This window comes from Myxocyprinus asiaticus, chromosome 43 (genome assembly GCF_019703515.2).
Source record: "Myxocyprinus asiaticus isolate MX2 ecotype Aquarium Trade chromosome 43, UBuf_Myxa_2, whole genome shotgun sequence".
In the NCBI taxonomy this organism is placed as follows: Eukaryota; Metazoa; Chordata; class Actinopteri; order Cypriniformes; family Catostomidae; genus Myxocyprinus; species Myxocyprinus asiaticus.
In genome coordinates, this window is record NC_059386.1 from 18,894,434 (window position 1) to 18,911,475 (window position 17,042).

General features: G+C 38.0%; 2 protein-coding genes across 6 annotated transcripts in view; one reads left to right on the forward strand and one right to left on the reverse strand.

Annotated features, from left to right (window-relative positions):
* Positions 1-16,118, reverse strand: LOC127433264 (proline and serine-rich protein 1-like). Of its 5 annotated transcripts, none has more exons than XM_051684982.1 (13): positions 15,988-16,118; positions 14,495-14,616; positions 14,281-14,346; positions 14,116-14,184; positions 13,893-13,987; positions 13,700-13,793; positions 13,454-13,564; positions 13,070-13,153; positions 12,817-12,895; positions 11,156-11,248; positions 6,210-7,647; positions 1,238-1,385; positions 1-994 (listed from the first exon to the last, which is right to left on the reverse strand). In XM_051684982.1, the coding sequence occupies exons 2-13, from the start codon at positions 14,537-14,539 to the stop codon at positions 869-871; spliced, it is 2,448 nt and encodes an 815-aa protein (XP_051540942.1). In that variant the 5' UTR covers positions 14,540-14,616; positions 15,988-16,118; the 3' UTR covers positions 1-868. The 5 variants fall into 5 exon arrangements, with proteins under 5 accessions (XP_051540942.1, XP_051540940.1, XP_051540941.1 ...); XM_051684980.1 differs by lacking the exon at positions 15,988-16,118 and adding an exon at positions 14,820-15,006; XM_051684981.1 differs by lacking the exon at positions 15,988-16,118 and adding an exon at positions 14,782-15,006.
* Positions 15,531-17,042, forward strand: part of vps36 (vacuolar protein sorting 36 homolog) — a 15,830-nt gene continuing 14,318 nt past the window's right edge. The window contains exons 1-3 of the mRNA XM_051684987.1: positions 15,531-15,711; positions 16,015-16,083; positions 16,886-16,956. Of these exons, the coding sequence (XP_051540947.1) occupies positions 15,616-15,711; positions 16,015-16,083; positions 16,886-16,956 (236 nt within the window). The 5' untranslated portion in view covers positions 15,531-15,615. The remainder of the gene's footprint in view (positions 15,712-16,014; positions 16,084-16,885; positions 16,957-17,042) is intronic.

Consider the following 17,042-nt stretch of genomic DNA (forward strand, 5'->3'; position numbering starts at 1 on the left):
TTTCATTATATTGTTAGAACATACTAGTCTAAACCAACCATTTTATTTAATATATTTTATAATATATAATGGTGAAAAAAAACAGGAGTTCTGCAGACTCCGAGATCTACACATTGTATACATGCAAAATGTATTGTACTGAACTTATTGTCAGCAAAATTGCACTGTGTATAATCTGTAACACTAAAGTTACCTTAGAGTCGCTGAGCAAATTGATCACAAATCAACTCCTGTAGATAAATTTGCATGATAAAAAAAAAAAAAAGGGTCAACTATGGAGGGAACAAAAACAGCTACAAGTACAAAGAGCAAACACCTAATTTACCCATTCTCAAAGGGTATTTACATGTACAGTATTTGACAAAAGACATTTTAAAAGCTCAGTTAACCCACTAACATTCAGGATACAGAAAAAAAAAAAAAAATACAAAAAATAAAATAGAGTAAAAATGTACACACCCACACTATTCACAGTTCATCTACTGGTGTATATTTAAAATTAACTAATTGCCCTAATTACTACAAACCAAAATAATACTACATTTCATTCATTCAAATACATGACACACTCAAAGTCCAGTCAGAAAACAGTCTTGCAATGACAATCTGCTAGTGCAGAGTGCAAAACCACAAGGTTATGTTTTGATTTGACATGCTAAGTCACTTCTTTAAAAAATTACCAGAGAGTAGAGCTGCCACAGTAGTTTCTAAATTTTACCCACAATTGCCGTTTAGACACACCTTTTTTCCCATGCACACCTTCTAAATTTACAGCACCACAGTCCACAATGTTCATCATTGTTTACTCACACCACACTGCACACACATACATACAGGTTATATAGTTTTTCATATGCCCAAAGAGGACTTACTGCCAGCCCAATGATGGGTGCAGGCCTGGCTGCAGAGGAAAGCTTGAGCCAGCGGCTGCAGGGTAGTTAGTAAACCCATTTGGCTGAGGAGGGTAACTGTCCAGTGCTGATGCTGAGTGAGCCTGCAATCACACATGGTATGTTGGCCAAATGTGTCAAATTTATTGGTAAGATTGATCACAGATAATAGTTAAACAAACAAATAAACAAACATTATAATTTACACAGTAATAATTACAAATTATAAACTGCATCTAGTAAAAACTGGATTGGCCAATGTTATAGATGCATAATCAGAAGTGAACTTGTATTATTTTAAACAGCAAGAGTATAAATTTGGATTAAACACTGCAGGTGTATGTTACCTGCAAAAGTGCGGACTGCATGGCGGGGTTGTGTAGACCAGACAGAGCAGCTGAAGATGCTGTAGTAGTGAAGCTGGGCATCCCTGGGGGGAAAGAAAGCAACCCTGGGAAACCTGCTCCTCCAGAGGCTTGTAGACTACCTGTTAGCCTGTGTAACATAGAATCAAAGAATAGCACACAGTGAGTAACATTCTAGGAGGCAACCCTATTGATCATCTTACTTTGACAAAAGGGCTTTAACAGTGTTGAGTATGGCTGGGAATCAATTGCCTCAGACCTCCTGATTCGATTTTACAATGGTATTTACTTGCCAATTCGATATTTATTGCAATTTTTAAAGTATTGTGATTCTGTATTGCAACTTGATGATTTGATGTTTTTATATATTTAGCGGTGTTAACTCCTTTTTCTCAGAAAGAAATGTCTATTAAAGAACAGTTGAGTCTGAAAAGACAATTGTTTCACTCTGTAACAAAGAATTTGCTGGTAAAAGATAGGAATGTGCAAAACTACCAATTTAATACTACCAACTGACTAGTCTGTCCATTGTCTGAACTATTAGTGTTAAGGAACCCATGTATAATTAGGCTGCATTATGTCCATGTGACACCGATCAGATGCATTTTTAGGGATATGAGCACTAAGCACAGCCCTTTAACAGGGTAATTAACGGATAATCAACAAATAAATAGGCAAAGTTACAAGAACCACTTATTCCACAAAACTCTTAAAGTAATAAAAGTAAGAAACATGAAAAGCTCCAATACAGAGTGGCACATAACCGCTTATGCACATTCAGGACACAGAACGACGCACTTCAATGTCCTTATGCGCAACTCGAATGCAGAATGATGCACTTCAATGTAACCACAGCTCTTGGAGTCACAGGGTGATCCTCGCTCCGCATTCAGAAGTGCTCAGCTATTATATTATAAATATAAATGAACATGAAGTTCACAGCATCCAACAGTTTGATGAGCCTTTTTACAAGTAAAATATTTATTAAAGCAGTGTCAGACAGAATCAGTAGAATGACTCAAGACAAATACTCTCCACAACACCACACAAATAAACTTGTGGATCATGCATAGTACCAGTAACATTACCCAGAGCACAGGACTTGATGTACGACACTGAACAAGCAGCGCTTTGCAGGCTCTAGCAGTGTTGCATTAAAGGACTAAACAAAGAATTAAAGAGACGAAACTTCTCAGAGAGAAAACCTGTTCGTGTGGAACTCTACAAAAATATAGCTTCCTGTATTTATCTATAAATCATTGTATTAGAATTAAGCTAAATGTGTAATTTTTTTTTAATGAATTTAAAAATCGATATTTTTTTTTATTTATCAGGAGACTATTTTAAAATTGTTTGTCATAATCACAATTTGTAACAGTATAATTTTTTTTTCCCCACCATAAATGTTGGGTATTGTTACAATTGTCTGTAATCACATTGACCAAAGCTAAAATCAAAGGCCAGCTAGCATGTGACGTGCTTACTATGATAACGCCGCTTGACAGCCATAATTCACATGTGCTATATGCTGCTGAGAGACCTGGTATCTATACTTCTTTAAACAGCAATGTGACCATAAACTGCAATATGACCATAAACTGCAGAGTTTATAGCACTTTAATTAATCTAAGAATGGAAAATATACACATTGGAGGTAGCATTTCAACATAAAATGTTTGACATTATCTAGGTCAAAATTTTACCTACATACAGTTGAAGTCAGAAGTTTAAATACACCTTAGCCAAATACATTTAAACTCAGTTTTTCACAATTCCTGACATTTACTCATAGAAAACATTCCCTGTCTTAGGTCAGTTAGGATCACTACTTTATTTTAAGAATGTGAAATGTCAGAATAATAGTAGAGAGAATTATTTATTTCAGATATTATTTCTTTCATCACATTCCCAGTGGGTCAGAAGTTTACATACACTTTGTTAGTAATTGGCATAACTGAGTCAGGTTTGTAGGCCACCTTGCTCGCACACGTTTTTCAGTTCTGCCCACAAATGTTCTATCGGATTGAGGTCAGGGCTTTGTGATGGCCACTCAAATACCTTGACTTTGTTGCCACAACTTTGGAGGTATGCTTGGGGTCATTGTCCATTTGGAAGACCCATTTGTGACCGAGCTTTAACTTCCTGGCTTATGTCTTGAGATGTTGTTTCAATATATCCATATAATTTTCCTTCCTCATGATGCCATCTATTTTGTGAAGTGCACCAGTCCCACCTGCAGCAAAGCACTCCCACAACATGATGCTGCCACCCTCATGCTTCACGGTTGGGATGGTGTTCTTCGGCTTGCAAGCCTCACCCTTTTTCCTCCAAACATAACAATGGTCATTATGGCCATTTTGTTTCATCAGACAGAGGACATTAATCCAAAAAATAAGATCTTTGTCCCCATGTGCACTTGCAAACTGTAGTCTGGCTTTTTTATTGCAGTTTTGGAGCAGTGGCTTATTCCTTGCTGAGCAGCCTTTCAGGTTATGTCGATATAGGATTCGTTTTACTGTGGATATAGATACTTGTCTACTTGTTTCATCCAGCATCTTAACAAGGTCCTTTGCTGTTGCTGATTTGAACTTTTTGCACCAAACTACGTTCATCTCTAGGAGACAGAATGCATCTCCTTCCTGAGCGGTATGATGGCTGCGTGGTCCCATGGTGTTTATACTTGCATACTATTGTTTGTACAGATAAATGTGGTACATTCAGGTGTTTGGAAATTGCTCCAAAGGATGAACCAGACTTGTGGAGGTCCACTTTTTTTTTTTTCTCTGAGGTTTTGGCTGATTTCTGTTGATTTTCCCATGATGTCAAGCAAAGAGGCACTGAGTTTGAAGGTAGGCCTTAAAATACATCCATAGGTACACCTCCAATTCAGTACACCTCCTATCAGAAGCTAATTGTCTAAAGGCTTGACATCATTTTCTGGAATTTTCCAAGCTGCTTAAAGGCACAGTTAACTTAGTGTATGTAAACTTTTCTGACCCACTGGAATTGTGATATAATCAATTAAAAGTGAAACAATCTGTCTGTAAACAATTGTTGGAAAAATTACTCGTGTCATGCACAAAGTAGATATCCTAAACGACCTGCCAAAACTATAGTTTGCTAATATTATATCTGTGGAGTGGTTAAAAAATGAGTTTTAATGACTTCAACCTAAGTGTATGTAAACTTCTGACTTCAACTAGCTGCCTACATAGATGCTATTTTAGGAAGCTCAAAAATTACAGATCTGAAACACTCTAGTTGGGCAGCAAATCCTTGTTTCACAGAAATCGCGCCCCTCAAATAAAATGCACGAGACTCGACACACAATCGATTCTAATAGTTTGATGTTAGCTTGTTGCTAAGCTAACAACACAATGCTCCAATTAGCATAAAAACCACTGAGATTATATATATATATATATATATAAAACTGGATCGCTGATGCAACATTAAACTGCCGGCAGGAGGTGAAGCCACCGGAAGTGTTCGAGTGGCCATCTTAGTATGTCAAACCTCTCATAGAGCGTCAATGTGTGACAGGAGAAAACACCCCCGTTTCACTGTCTCCAACCTGCATTTCTCCCTCTAGTGACAATCATGTTTAATGTTTGATTTCCTTGTTATGGATAATATTCATTACGAGGGAGAAGATATATGCGGATCGCGATGTCAGAGCATTCACCTGCCCCAGTGTTCAGTCTATCAGTGCAGCACAACCACCATCTAAGGAAACAGGAAAACTGTCCACAAGTTGTAATGTCAGTAGGAAAAGCTGTAATATCTGCTTGTTTAGGGTGACAATACATCCTTACCCCCAAAAGGGACTTTAAAAAAGTCAGACCGGGATTTCTAAATTGCCTTAAATGCCCGGGATATGCTTGTTTTCACACTGAAGTGCTCTCTGTAGTCAGTTTAATTCTTTGTCTTCCGGTCGAACCCGCATCAGTTTAATTTTAACCAACTTTGCTTTGCTTGTCTCCCTCAATCTCAGAGCCTGCTGCATGTGTGATAGAGGGAGCGAGAGCGCACGCTCTTATTCAAGTGACCACGAGAACAAGGCACTTTTTGATAAAAACATAAAACAAGTAACTCTGAACAAACATTTCGATGATCACAGTAAATAAGTCTGAAAATGTCTGTTTGTATCTTACCTCAGTTTCAGTGAACTTGTTTACATTCAGCTGATCTGTTCGCTGATTAAGTCTGTTAGAGGTGGATACTGTTTGATATACAGTAGATATACATAACTTGCTCATGCTTTCAAGAAACAGGAAAAATTACTGACTTTAAATAATTACATGTGTAGGACATTTGCACTGTAGGGATGTACGTGCAGATTTCAGATATAAAATCGGTGATTGAATGACTAAAGTTTACTCGCTGAAATTAGATGATTTCCTATTAAGTCAACAGGGACATTGGAATGTTTGGGCACAGCAATATGGTGGTGCAGTGTCTTCACTGATAGGACGTCATGAGCAATAAAGTTCTAATATATATATATATATATATATATATCTGTGATAAAAACCCTCTGGAGATCCTCCAGACACTCTTTAAAGGAGCCTCAAATATTCTATTTATGCCCTCAAGGAACTTCAAAATATATTTCAAGTCCCTCAAAGCCTTTCTATTAGTAGTTAAGCTGAAACTGTTAACAGTCCTTAGATTTCTTTGAAGCTCTGGTAGGAGCCAAGAGTAAGTTTCTCAGAGTTTAAAAGGTGTCTGAAGGATGCCTTGAGTGCCTAGAGTGTCTTTACATTTTTACAGTGTACTTAAGGTTTTGGAAAAGAGCTCAATTCTATACCATAAACAATTTAGATGATCAGTTAACAGTTTAGCATTAGGTTTTGATATTTTGTATCCAGTAAACCTAAATCAAAAAATCTCTCAACTTCTTAATACTTTGCAATGTTATCTTAAGTAATTTTACATGTGAAGATAAACATACCCAGCCTGGCCAACCAGTGCAGGGTTGAAGTTAGAGCTGAATGCAGAGGCAAAGCCAGGAAGCACATGTGAGGATGAGGGGACTCCTGCTGCAGCGGCCGCTGCTACTGCTGCTGCCTGGAGAGGTGCGACGGTGGCTACTGAGGCGGCGGCTCCTGCAAGTCCCATTAAGGAGGACAGCACTGGACTACCTGCTACAGGGGGTGCAGAACCTCCAAAAGCTTGGAAGGCAGGGTTTGCGCCAGGAGGAAGGCCCGGGAACACTGAGGGAGATGTGGTCATTCCGAGGCTGAAGGGGGAGGGAGCGGGAGTGCTGGAGTGAGCCAGGCCTGAATATACAGATGAGGTAGGAGGAGTGGGGTTGGATGAGGTGGAAATGGAGGATTGGGCTCCAGGAAAAGGTGAAGCTGTCGATAAAGACTGAAAGGGGGAGATGGCTGTGAAATGCGGGGCAGGGCTGCTCCGAGACTGGGAGCCCAGCGCGGAGGAAAGACTGTGGAGTCCAGCTACAACAGCAGTGTTCGGTAAAGACGGCTGGGGCGATGGCATGCTCAGGGGTCGGGTAAGGACAGCAGAATTAGGCATTACCAGAGAGCTAAGGGAAGGGGTGCCTGATCGTGAGGGCCCTTTGAAAGCAGAAGGGACAGGGCTGTTACTGCCACTACCTCCGCCATGATGGACCATGGAGCTAGCATGCTGCTCACTAAAGAATGCCCCAGCTGGGCTACTCATGGCTGCCTGGTTGGAGAGGCCAGGTGATGGCATAGGGCTTGGAGCAGCAGACACTGCTGGTAAACCTCCGACACTCTGCATACTGGGAGTAGAGCGTCCAGGAGTTTGAGAGGACATCCCTGAGGGTGTGTAACTACGGATAACTGAATGTGACTGGGTAGAGGGTTGAGAGGGAGATCCAACAAATGAAGGACCTGTTTGGGAATCTGAAAAGGGTGGGTAAACTTTCTTTGAGGGTAAACCCATAGCAGATCCATGAGGAGCCATGGGAGTAGGTGTAGGGCCACCGGAAGGAGTTTCCGAGCGGGGTGATCCATGGAAGGGAGAAGGGGGGATGCTTGCACTTGGCCCAGGCGTACCACAGGGTGTTCCAGATGGGGTTTTGATGACTGAAGGGGTGTTTCTTCCTGAAGGAGGCATGCTAGGAAATGGGGAGGGAATAGGCGTGATGTGGCCACTTTGAATGGGATGGGGAGATCCGGCTGGGACAGGAGGCCCTTTGATGACTGAGAGTGAGAGGGCAGAAGTCGGGGAAGGGGTTACAGGGTTCTGGGATGGTACCATGCCAGGGAAAACTGGAGTGATGGGTGTGGTAGTCTGAGGCTGGGAGGAGACAGGAGTGGATGGGGTGGAGTTATGAGGAGACATAGCTGGTGTGCTAGAGACATTGGGGATTGGATTTTGTTGACAGGCAGGTCGGCTGTAACCTGGAAAAATAGAAAGATCAGCACAGTGAAATATTAAAAGGATAAAAATCAGTCATCAAATGAAAACACCACATGCATCCAAATGTATTAGTTTTGCAGTTGAAAAACGTATTAGAAAGAAAGAGAATTCAGGGAATGTTGACACTCTAGCTGCACCTTAATTTGCATAATGCTGCAGAACAAGCAGTCCTTCTCTAAAAACTCATTTTAAATGTATAGCATAGCGCCCCCTTGTCAGAGGTGTGAAGTAACGTGCTACATTTCCTTGAGTAACTTTTTGGAGAAAATTTATTTTTAAGAGAAGGTTTAATGGTGGGTACTGTCTACATTGGACGCGAGCGATGTCTCGTCGCAATGGCATGCGGACGCATCCATTGTCGACAGCGTCATTGATTATAATGGGAGCGATTTGTTTTTGTCTGTCGTGCCACGCCGCTCACGTCTGATGTAGACACATTATTTTGCTCTGCTGATCGCGTACTTGATAATGCAGCACAAGTATACAGCCATATGCATTGTAAAGCACGCGTGCGATGCGTTTCACTTAAGGAAAACAGAGAACAAGCTCTGAACTAAAATTAGCCAAAACACACTTCTAAACACAGAGATAAGGTGCAACTTCACTTTTTATTGCACAAAACTAATGATCTAAATTCTTTTGTGAGTATGTACTGTAAGCCACAGAATACTCTGAACTAAGAATGCATGCAGGACTTTAAAAGTTGTGAAATAGCGACGTTAGTAATTAGTAAAATTAGTAAAAGCATTAATAAAAGCACAAACTTACTTTGATTCATAACAAAAAATATACAATACATATTAATATAATTGAGCCTGTGAGACATTGTTTAATTTATTTCTGCTATAATTACTTGGAACGTTTCCAAACTTTTCTTCTAATTTTAAGACCCGATCTGTCAAGCATCCTTAAAGTGAGAGTTCACCCATAAATTACATTTATTAATTTGACATTTATTCATTTGGCAGATGCTTTTATCCAAAGCGACTTACAAAAAAGGAATAATACAACATAAGCGATTTATCTTAAGGAGACAGCAGTATGAAAAGTTCTGCATTACAAAGTTTCACTAGCATCAGAAATAGTAGTATCCCAGACAGATTAGAGTGCAACAAGAATTAGGGATGTGCCCGAAGCCAAAAACCTTATTCGGAAAGGCACGAATAATGACTTCAAAACAAATAACGGATTAATCTGAATAATATAAAAAATATATTTATGACTTATTGTCCAAGAGGCACAAGGATAAAGTGACATTTTAAATACACATACAAAATTACAATGAATTTATGAATCTGTGCAGCCAATATTTCTAAAGTGTAAATCTTATGTGATTTCAGATCAGATGGGTGCAGTCTCGACTCCATTTGCAGTCTCTGTTAACTGTGCGCATCTGGAGCTTATCAAGTGTAACATTAAGATACGACATCATATACACTTTCCACTTCTTGAAATGTCTATGTTAATGTATCACACGATTCACACATGATTCTCATGTTTTTATTTATAGCCTAAACCTGAGCATGATGTTAAATTCCTGAACCTGAAGTGATGATTTCACGTCGGAGCCCATCTATCCGTCTCTTAAAGTTGACCACATTTATATCCACAACAGCAATTAAAGTAATTATCTGGTTAAGACTTGATTCCAAAAAAAAAAAAAGAAAAAAATAAATAAAATTAAAAATGCTCCATAAAATGTTTAAATGCTCCCTAGAGTATTCATCTATTAGAAATATTCCTCCTTATGTGAAACGAAGACACTGAAACCTGCTCCATCCTTTTTTCTTCTTCTTTAAACTGTGCTACCTCTAGTAAGGCGTTATATAAATGTAACTTTATTATTACTATTATTATTATTATTATTAACTATATAATGGTGTCTTATCGTAAAAAATCCTGATAGATTTACGGGACTTTCACCTGTTTGTAGGCTATGTTGATTTTATTTTAATTTATTTTAATATTTGAATTTGAATTTATTATTCACTGTAAAATGTGTGCTTGAGAAATAACATTTTGCTTGACACCTCCTGTCTTCAGAAAAATGCTATTATACATGCACAGACAAACAAAAATTCTGTTTCATGCAGATATTAATATCTGAAATACCAGGAGAAACCACAGTTAACAACATATTCCACTGTTAATGTAGCCTACAATTTCAGTTTCACCTGGTAAGAAAACAAAATAATAATATTTTGTTTTAAATAATAGTGTAATAATAATAATTATTATATATTATTATATTTTATTAATAGAAACTATAAATTTAATAGTAACATTTAAAAATTGGTCGTTTCATTTAGTTGACATACTTCCGGTTTAAGCCCCGCCCACACTCAGTTCTATCCGAATACAGAGGCAGATACAGATAATTTTGTCATGTGAACAGATACGGATACAAATACAGATAATGGCTTCGCTGCACACCCCTAACAACAGTATATATATATTTTTTTATTTTTTTATTTTATGAGTGCTCATGGAAAAGATGTGTTTTTAGCCCTTTTTTGAAGACAGAAATTGAGTCTGTTTCACGGATGGAGTTGGGAAAGTCATTCCACCAACGAGGTACAGTGAAACCGAAAGTCTGGGAAAGTGTTTTGGTGCCTCTTTGTGTTGGTACAACAAGGCACCGCTCATTAGCCAACTGCAGGCTTCTGGTGGGAACAAAGCTCTGCAGAAATGATTTTAGGTATGATAAATGATAATATTCCGTCATCATTTAGACTCACTCTCGTTGTTACAAACCTGTGTCTTCGTCTTCTCTGGAATCAAAAACAAGTGTTAGGCAGAATGTTAGGGACTAACATCCTCATTCACTTTCAAAAATGAAGAAGAAATGGAAGTGAAAGGTGACTAAGGATAAAATTCTGTCTAACATCTCCTTAATTGTGTTCACTGTGTCCAAGTCATTCTGGTTTAGAACATGAGGTTGAATAAATGATATCATAAGTTTAATTTTTTAACTATCACAGAGGGTATAAAGGATCACATAGGCACATGATTCATGCATGCAAGGTGTTAATAATAATAATCCGATTGGAACTAGCTACTCGCTACTTGAGCATTCTTTTAATTCGATACTTTTTTACTCTTACTCAAGTAATTATTAACATTAGTGCTTTTATTTCTACTTGAGTAATTCATTTTTAAAAGACTTAGTGCTTTTAATTGAGTACAGTTTTTGGCTACTCTACCCACCTCTGCCCCTTGTGACAAAATGAATGCAGCAAAGTTGCTGCATTCAGATATTAACATCCACTAAAAAACTCTATTTGTGCCCTATATAATCAGTCAAAGCATATGGAAATGATCATATTAGCAGCTAGATCAGAAAGAATCACTGTGGTGAGTTTTAAGCATGATCAAACTGCATGTTATTGGTGCTGCAGGCAGATTTATAGCATGCTCTGGTGAAGTAGCATCTACAGACAGCATTGCAATTAAAGCTGTTAGGCAGCACACAGCTCTAGCAAGTTGTACCTGCCAAATTGGAAGTGGCTCGGTAGGGTGGGGGAGGCACACAGGCAGTGATGACCCCACCCACTGACACCAGACCTGCATTGTTGTATGCACCTGAGTGGTATCCAGAGAAGAGGGTGAGAACATTCTGCAAGGGTTGACGAATAAAGATAACCGAGCATCCCCATCCCCCCCTCCTCCCGCCCAAAAACTTTCATATAATTTGAGTTAGTGGTGCACCGATCAGGAAATTTGAGGTCGAAACCGATCTCCGATTTTTAACACTAAGATGGGCCGATACCGATTTTTTTCTTAAAGTGCCCTTTGCCACACTTTTGCAAGTTATACGCTGCAGTTATATGTTTATGCCCTACACAGTAAAATTACAGTAACACTTTACAAAAAGTTTCTATTTGTTAACATTTAACATTACTGTAGTTAACATGAACTAATGAACTTAAATGTTAGTTACAACATATATAAATACATTTTTAAAATAAAAAAAGTTGCATTAGTTAATGCACATTAATGCACCATTAACTAACATGAACTAACAATGAACAAATGTATTTTTATTACCTAACGTTATGATTAATAAATATTGTAAAAATATATTATTCATTGTTTGTTCCTGATACCTAATACATTAACTAATGTTAAAGAAGTGAAACCTTTTAAGTGTTACTAAAATTACATTAAAATTACATTAACTGTGAATTGCTAACATTTATTTGTATTGAAAACAGTTATTAATAGTCCTGTTGCCAATATCAAAAGGTCATTGTGACATACTGGCAACCAAAACCATGTCATATGTCTCAGAAACCCTCAAAATATATCCATTACAAGCTGTAAAACAGCTCCAGTGAGAACCATTAATATTTATGATTTGTTTACTGTCTTTGGCCTCTTGTTGTAACACAAATCAGAGGCGGACTGGCTACAGGGAGAACTGGGACTTTTCCCGGTGGGTCGGCCATGAAATGGGGCCGAACGGACCGCGATAAGCTGAAACATGCCGCCGTGCTATGCCGAACGGGCCATGACAGGCTGAAGAGGGCCGCAAAACAGCACTGCAATATGCCGAAGGGGGCTGCGAAATGCAAAAAAGGACAGAGAAAATCGATCGGTGCACCTCTAATTTGAGTGCACAGAGGCACACATTGATGGCATACACACGGAAACAATTCAACTCACAAAGGGCAACCTTTATCCCTTTTCCATCAAATGGTCCCAGTACTAATGTTCATTAAATATATATATAGAACAAATAGAATTCTTAGCAATCAGTTTACACATGACATTTGTAATTACAATATTTATCCGGTAACTGAATGATGGTTGCATCAGGCATTTTCAGTGTAGACACCTTATTGATTATAATGATTGTTTTGAAAACTTTACAAAGTGAGGTCATCTTGCTTAATATCCTGCCCCCAGACACAGACATTAGTGGTTCCTGGTTCAAGACCAGCAGGTTTAAGGGGCTGATTCTGAGCTGATTCTCCGGCTCTCAACCAGGGCACCAGAACCCTGTCAGTGGAAAAGAATCATGGCCTCCTCCACAGCTCCATTCTAAAGTAGCACTCCTGAGCCTACATCTTGTACCCTGGGGATTAAATTTCCCAAACACCCTATTCTTTGTAATACCTCTATTCTAATCTAAAGAAACAGGGTCTTACTTGGGGCGATGGTTGCGTGTGGTCGACAAGGTGGGATGGGATATGGCACAGGTCTGTGTGGATTGTAAGTTGAAGGTGACTGTTAGGGAAAAAAAAAAGAACCAATGTAATTGAGCAAAAAAAGGATCTATTATTAAAGAGACTTATCCTCTATACAAGATCACTTCAGGAGGTGATTTGCCATTAAACACATATCAAAAGCATCCAAAAAACAAATATCTCACTGCAGTAACATACGTTCAGTAAAACATACCGGTTTGCTTGGTCCGAGGATGCGGGCAGCAATGCCCTTTCCTTCTAGGTTTGCATCCTCTCCCTCCTTTTTGGCAGGAAGCCCCTTAAAAGTTTCAGTAAAAGCCACATTATTTCACAAAATTTGTGAAACAGCCATAACTTCGTTGGAGATCAAGATTCATGAACATGTCACACTAACCAATCAAAAGTTTGCCTTACGATAAGAGAGATCTTTTACAATCCACGAACTGTATATCTTAAACAGTTCAATTGTGGCCAAAATCATACAGTGTGTACCCAGCTTTAATCTCTAAGACTAACAATTAAACAGACAAGCCCACAAAATGAATGAGCCTATAATATACAGTATGTATTGTTGTGGTAAGAGGGTAAAGGAACTCACAGGAAAGGTTCCAGTGACCTGGCTGGGTTTGCCTTTAGGGTAAGGGTTCCCTGGGATCATCCCGCAGGATGAAATCATCGCCACTGGAGCTTTACATCCCACCTTACATACCTGGACATCACACAATACCACAAGAACAAATTACAGACATTTACTACATTTCAATCCACATTCATACAAAATCATCTACACTTGGCTAGAACCTACAGTTTGTAAATTCACATTAACGAGGAGGGTGAGTTGTACCTGCTCTAAGATTCGTCTCGCACGTTTCTTCTCAGAAAGGTGAATACGGAATGTGTCCTCCACAGGACGGTAGTTTTGGGCATCAGAAATATTTCTATAAGGAAATGGAACGGCCATTATAGCATTACTAGATTTAAATTTGATTTGTTTCGATACTTATTTGTGTGTTAACTTTCTGTAATGCGTAACTTACAGAGCTATGAGTTCCAGTATAACGAGTCTGTCCTTTGAGAATGTAAAACAGTTAAGGATGTTTGCAACCTTGGTTGTTGGAATTGCAACCATTTTCTGCAGAAAGAAACAACAACTTGTGCAGTTGAGAGATGCATTTAATTATATATATATTATATTTAATTTAAATATATATATATATAAACATGGATGATTGAATTATCTATAGGAAACAAAACTCTTACATGTTGCAAGGCTTTGACTGCCTTTATCTGTGGCTCTGCCCATGAGAAGTATTTTAGAATGTCAATCACCTGTGGAAAGTATTTTGACAGGTAAGCACATCTGAAATGCTGCAGTGTTACAGACACCAATATGCAGAAGACTTTGTATTAGTACTTTCAACATACCTGCTCACTGGAGAAATAGCCATGAACCTGCTCTATAGCTTTGATTCTCTGATCTGTCAGAACACACTTTAGACAACAAAGGAAATAATTAACATTATCCTCTTTTGCTCATTCAATAAGCATTTCACCAACTGGTCATAATTTTCTCCCTTTCTGAACATAATGTTTATGTTATAATGCAAATAAAAAGAAGGCATTTAAAAGGCACTTTTACCTTTCTGATTTCGTCCAAGACGATGTCAAAGGATTTCTTGTCCATCTTCTCTGTCGTTGCACTGATAACTGAATTGATAACCAATCACTCCAACAGCATCTCATTGAGAATCCTTCAATTACCTGCTTATGAGAAACTTCATTTAGTAACTTCTGTTACAGTGATCCACAGGAATTATTTTTATATTGTTCTACTTCTTAACTCTAATTTAACATTTTAGAGAAACCAGAAGTATATCTGAGAGGTTCAATAGGTGAAACAGAAGGGTGAAGGCTGGCATCACTGACGTGAGGAACAACAATAGTCCAGTGCTAAATCCACACACCCCACAAATGCATCATTCTCCACATATAGGCATGCGTTTGATCACATCTGTGCGCTTGATAATGTCTGCGGAGTGACAGAAGAACATAGTTTTCACGCAAATATAGTTTCGTTAGATTTTTTTTTCGCTGTTTGTTAGGGTTTAGCAGAGATGCTAAAAGCTGCAGGTCGTGTGCGACTTCCTTTGTCAGGACCCCGGCATGAAAGGGACAGTTCTTAAATACGCCTTTCAGAAGAGTTACACTATATATTGAACTAAACCATGTTCTAACTGCTGTTGTAAATTATTTATTCTTTTAGGCCTGGGAAAAATAAAAGTATAATAAACTCGATTGTTTATATTTATTCGTCGTAAATATTGTTCATCGCTTGGAAAACTACATGAGCAGACTGTGTGTGAATGAAATCCTGAAAAACAGAGAATTAAAGATAATTTTTAACCTGATTTTAACTCTTCTCTTAATACCATTTAATAAATTATGGGTGTTTTCGTGCCTATTAACTGCATATTATTGTTAACGAAGCCTAGATATTGATCCTTGTTTGTAAAACTACATAAAACATTAGATGTGTATGACATTGTGAAAACTATAAAGTAAAGAATAATTTAAGGATTGTATTTTTAAAAATTGTTTATTGATTTTGAGTTATATAGCTTTATAAAAGGCATATTTAAACAGTTTATGGACAGGCGCATACTCGGACACCTAAGCGGAAGTAAACAGCTGTAGCTTCATGTTTAGTTTGCACTAGTTCTGTTATTCACTCACTTCTGATATTTTATTCGTTTCATTAAAATGGACAGATTTGTTTGGACAAATGGACTCCTTGAAATGAACGAAACGTTAGTAATCCAGCAAAGAGGAGTGAGACTTTATGACGGAGAAGACAAGGTATTTTATTCGTAGAGAGCTGATGCAAACACTGCTAACACAAGAAAAAGTTTAAATTACAGAAAAATGAAATTACAGAATCGTGTGGAACACACTGGCTGTCAATGATACACAACATTAGATGTATTTTAGATCATGTAGTTCTTATGTTGTTTCTCATTTACTCTGATTCAACTAGAACTAGAAGTAATACATGACTACTGACGGGTTAATATACTTCGAGCTATATGAAGACATATATTACATGAATGTGTAGTTTATATTTGTATAACTTACAGGTCTCATTTGTTTCCTCAATGACAGGCTAAACTTGATGCGGGAGTCGTTCTTCTTAGTACTCATCGCTTACTCTGGAGAGACCAAAAGAACAATGTAATGTCAACTCGTGTGTCTTTTACTGCTCTTACATTTTGCCATGTGCAATTTCTTAAAGAGATAGTTCACCTAAAAATGAAAATTCTCTCATCATTTACTCACCCTCATGCCATCCCAGATGTGTATTACTTTCTTCTGCTGAACACAAACAAATATTTTTAGAAGAATATATTCTCTGTTGGTCCTTACAATGCAAGTGAATGGTGATCAGACCTTTGAAGGTCCAAAAAGCACGTAAAGGCAGCATATCGCCACCTACTGGGCATGGAGGAGAATTTATAGTAAAAAATTACTTGAATATTAATCTGTTTCTCACCCTGAAAAGCTCCAAAAAGCACATAAAGGCAGCATAAAAGTAATCCAAATGACTCCAGTGGTTAAATCCATGTCTTCAGAAGCGATATGATAGGTGTTATCATATAACTTCAGAAGATGTGGATTTAACCACTGGAGTCATATGGATTACTTTTATGCTGCCTTTATGTGCTTTTTGGAGCTTTCTTAAAATGTTGGTACCCATTTACTTGCATTGTCAGGACCTAAAGAGCTGAGATATTCTTCTAAAAATATTCAGTTGTTTACAGCAGAAAAAATGAAAGTCATACACATCTGGGATGCCATGAAGGTGATTAAATTATGAGAGAATTTTCATTTTTGAGTCCACATATGCTGCATGTTTCTTTAGTACAGAATTGCAGCGTGTACCAAACTTTCCCCTCACTCTGAAATGATCTCTTCTGTTTTTATGTTAATTTCCAGTGCATAAATGTCTGACCTCTCTTGTTGTGTTTCTCTGTAGGAATGCTGTATATACATACCCTTGTCACAAATCATTTTCTTTGAGGAGCAAGCAGCAGGCATTGGAAAGAGGTGATTCTCCGCTTTGTCATCAGAGTACAATTAAAACATCTGTTTAGGTGACATTTGTGCATGGAGTAGTAATACTACAATACTAC

What these genes read in the sequence shown, in the direction of transcription:
- LOC127433264 (XM_051684982.1), bottom strand. Translation starts at nt 14,539, where the DNA reads ATGGACAAGAAATCCTTTGACATCGTCTTGGACGAAATCAGAAAG. An exon ending in TCCTCGGACCAAGCAAACCG is followed by an intron (nt 12,896 to 13,069) that starts GTATGTTTTACT and finishes TTTCCCTAACAG; the next exon opens with TCACCTTCAACTTACAATCC. An exon ending in TGCAGTCCGCACTTTTGCAG is followed by an intron (nt 995 to 1,237) that starts GTAACATACACC and finishes GTGTGATTGCAG; the next exon opens with GCTCACTCAGCATCAGCACT.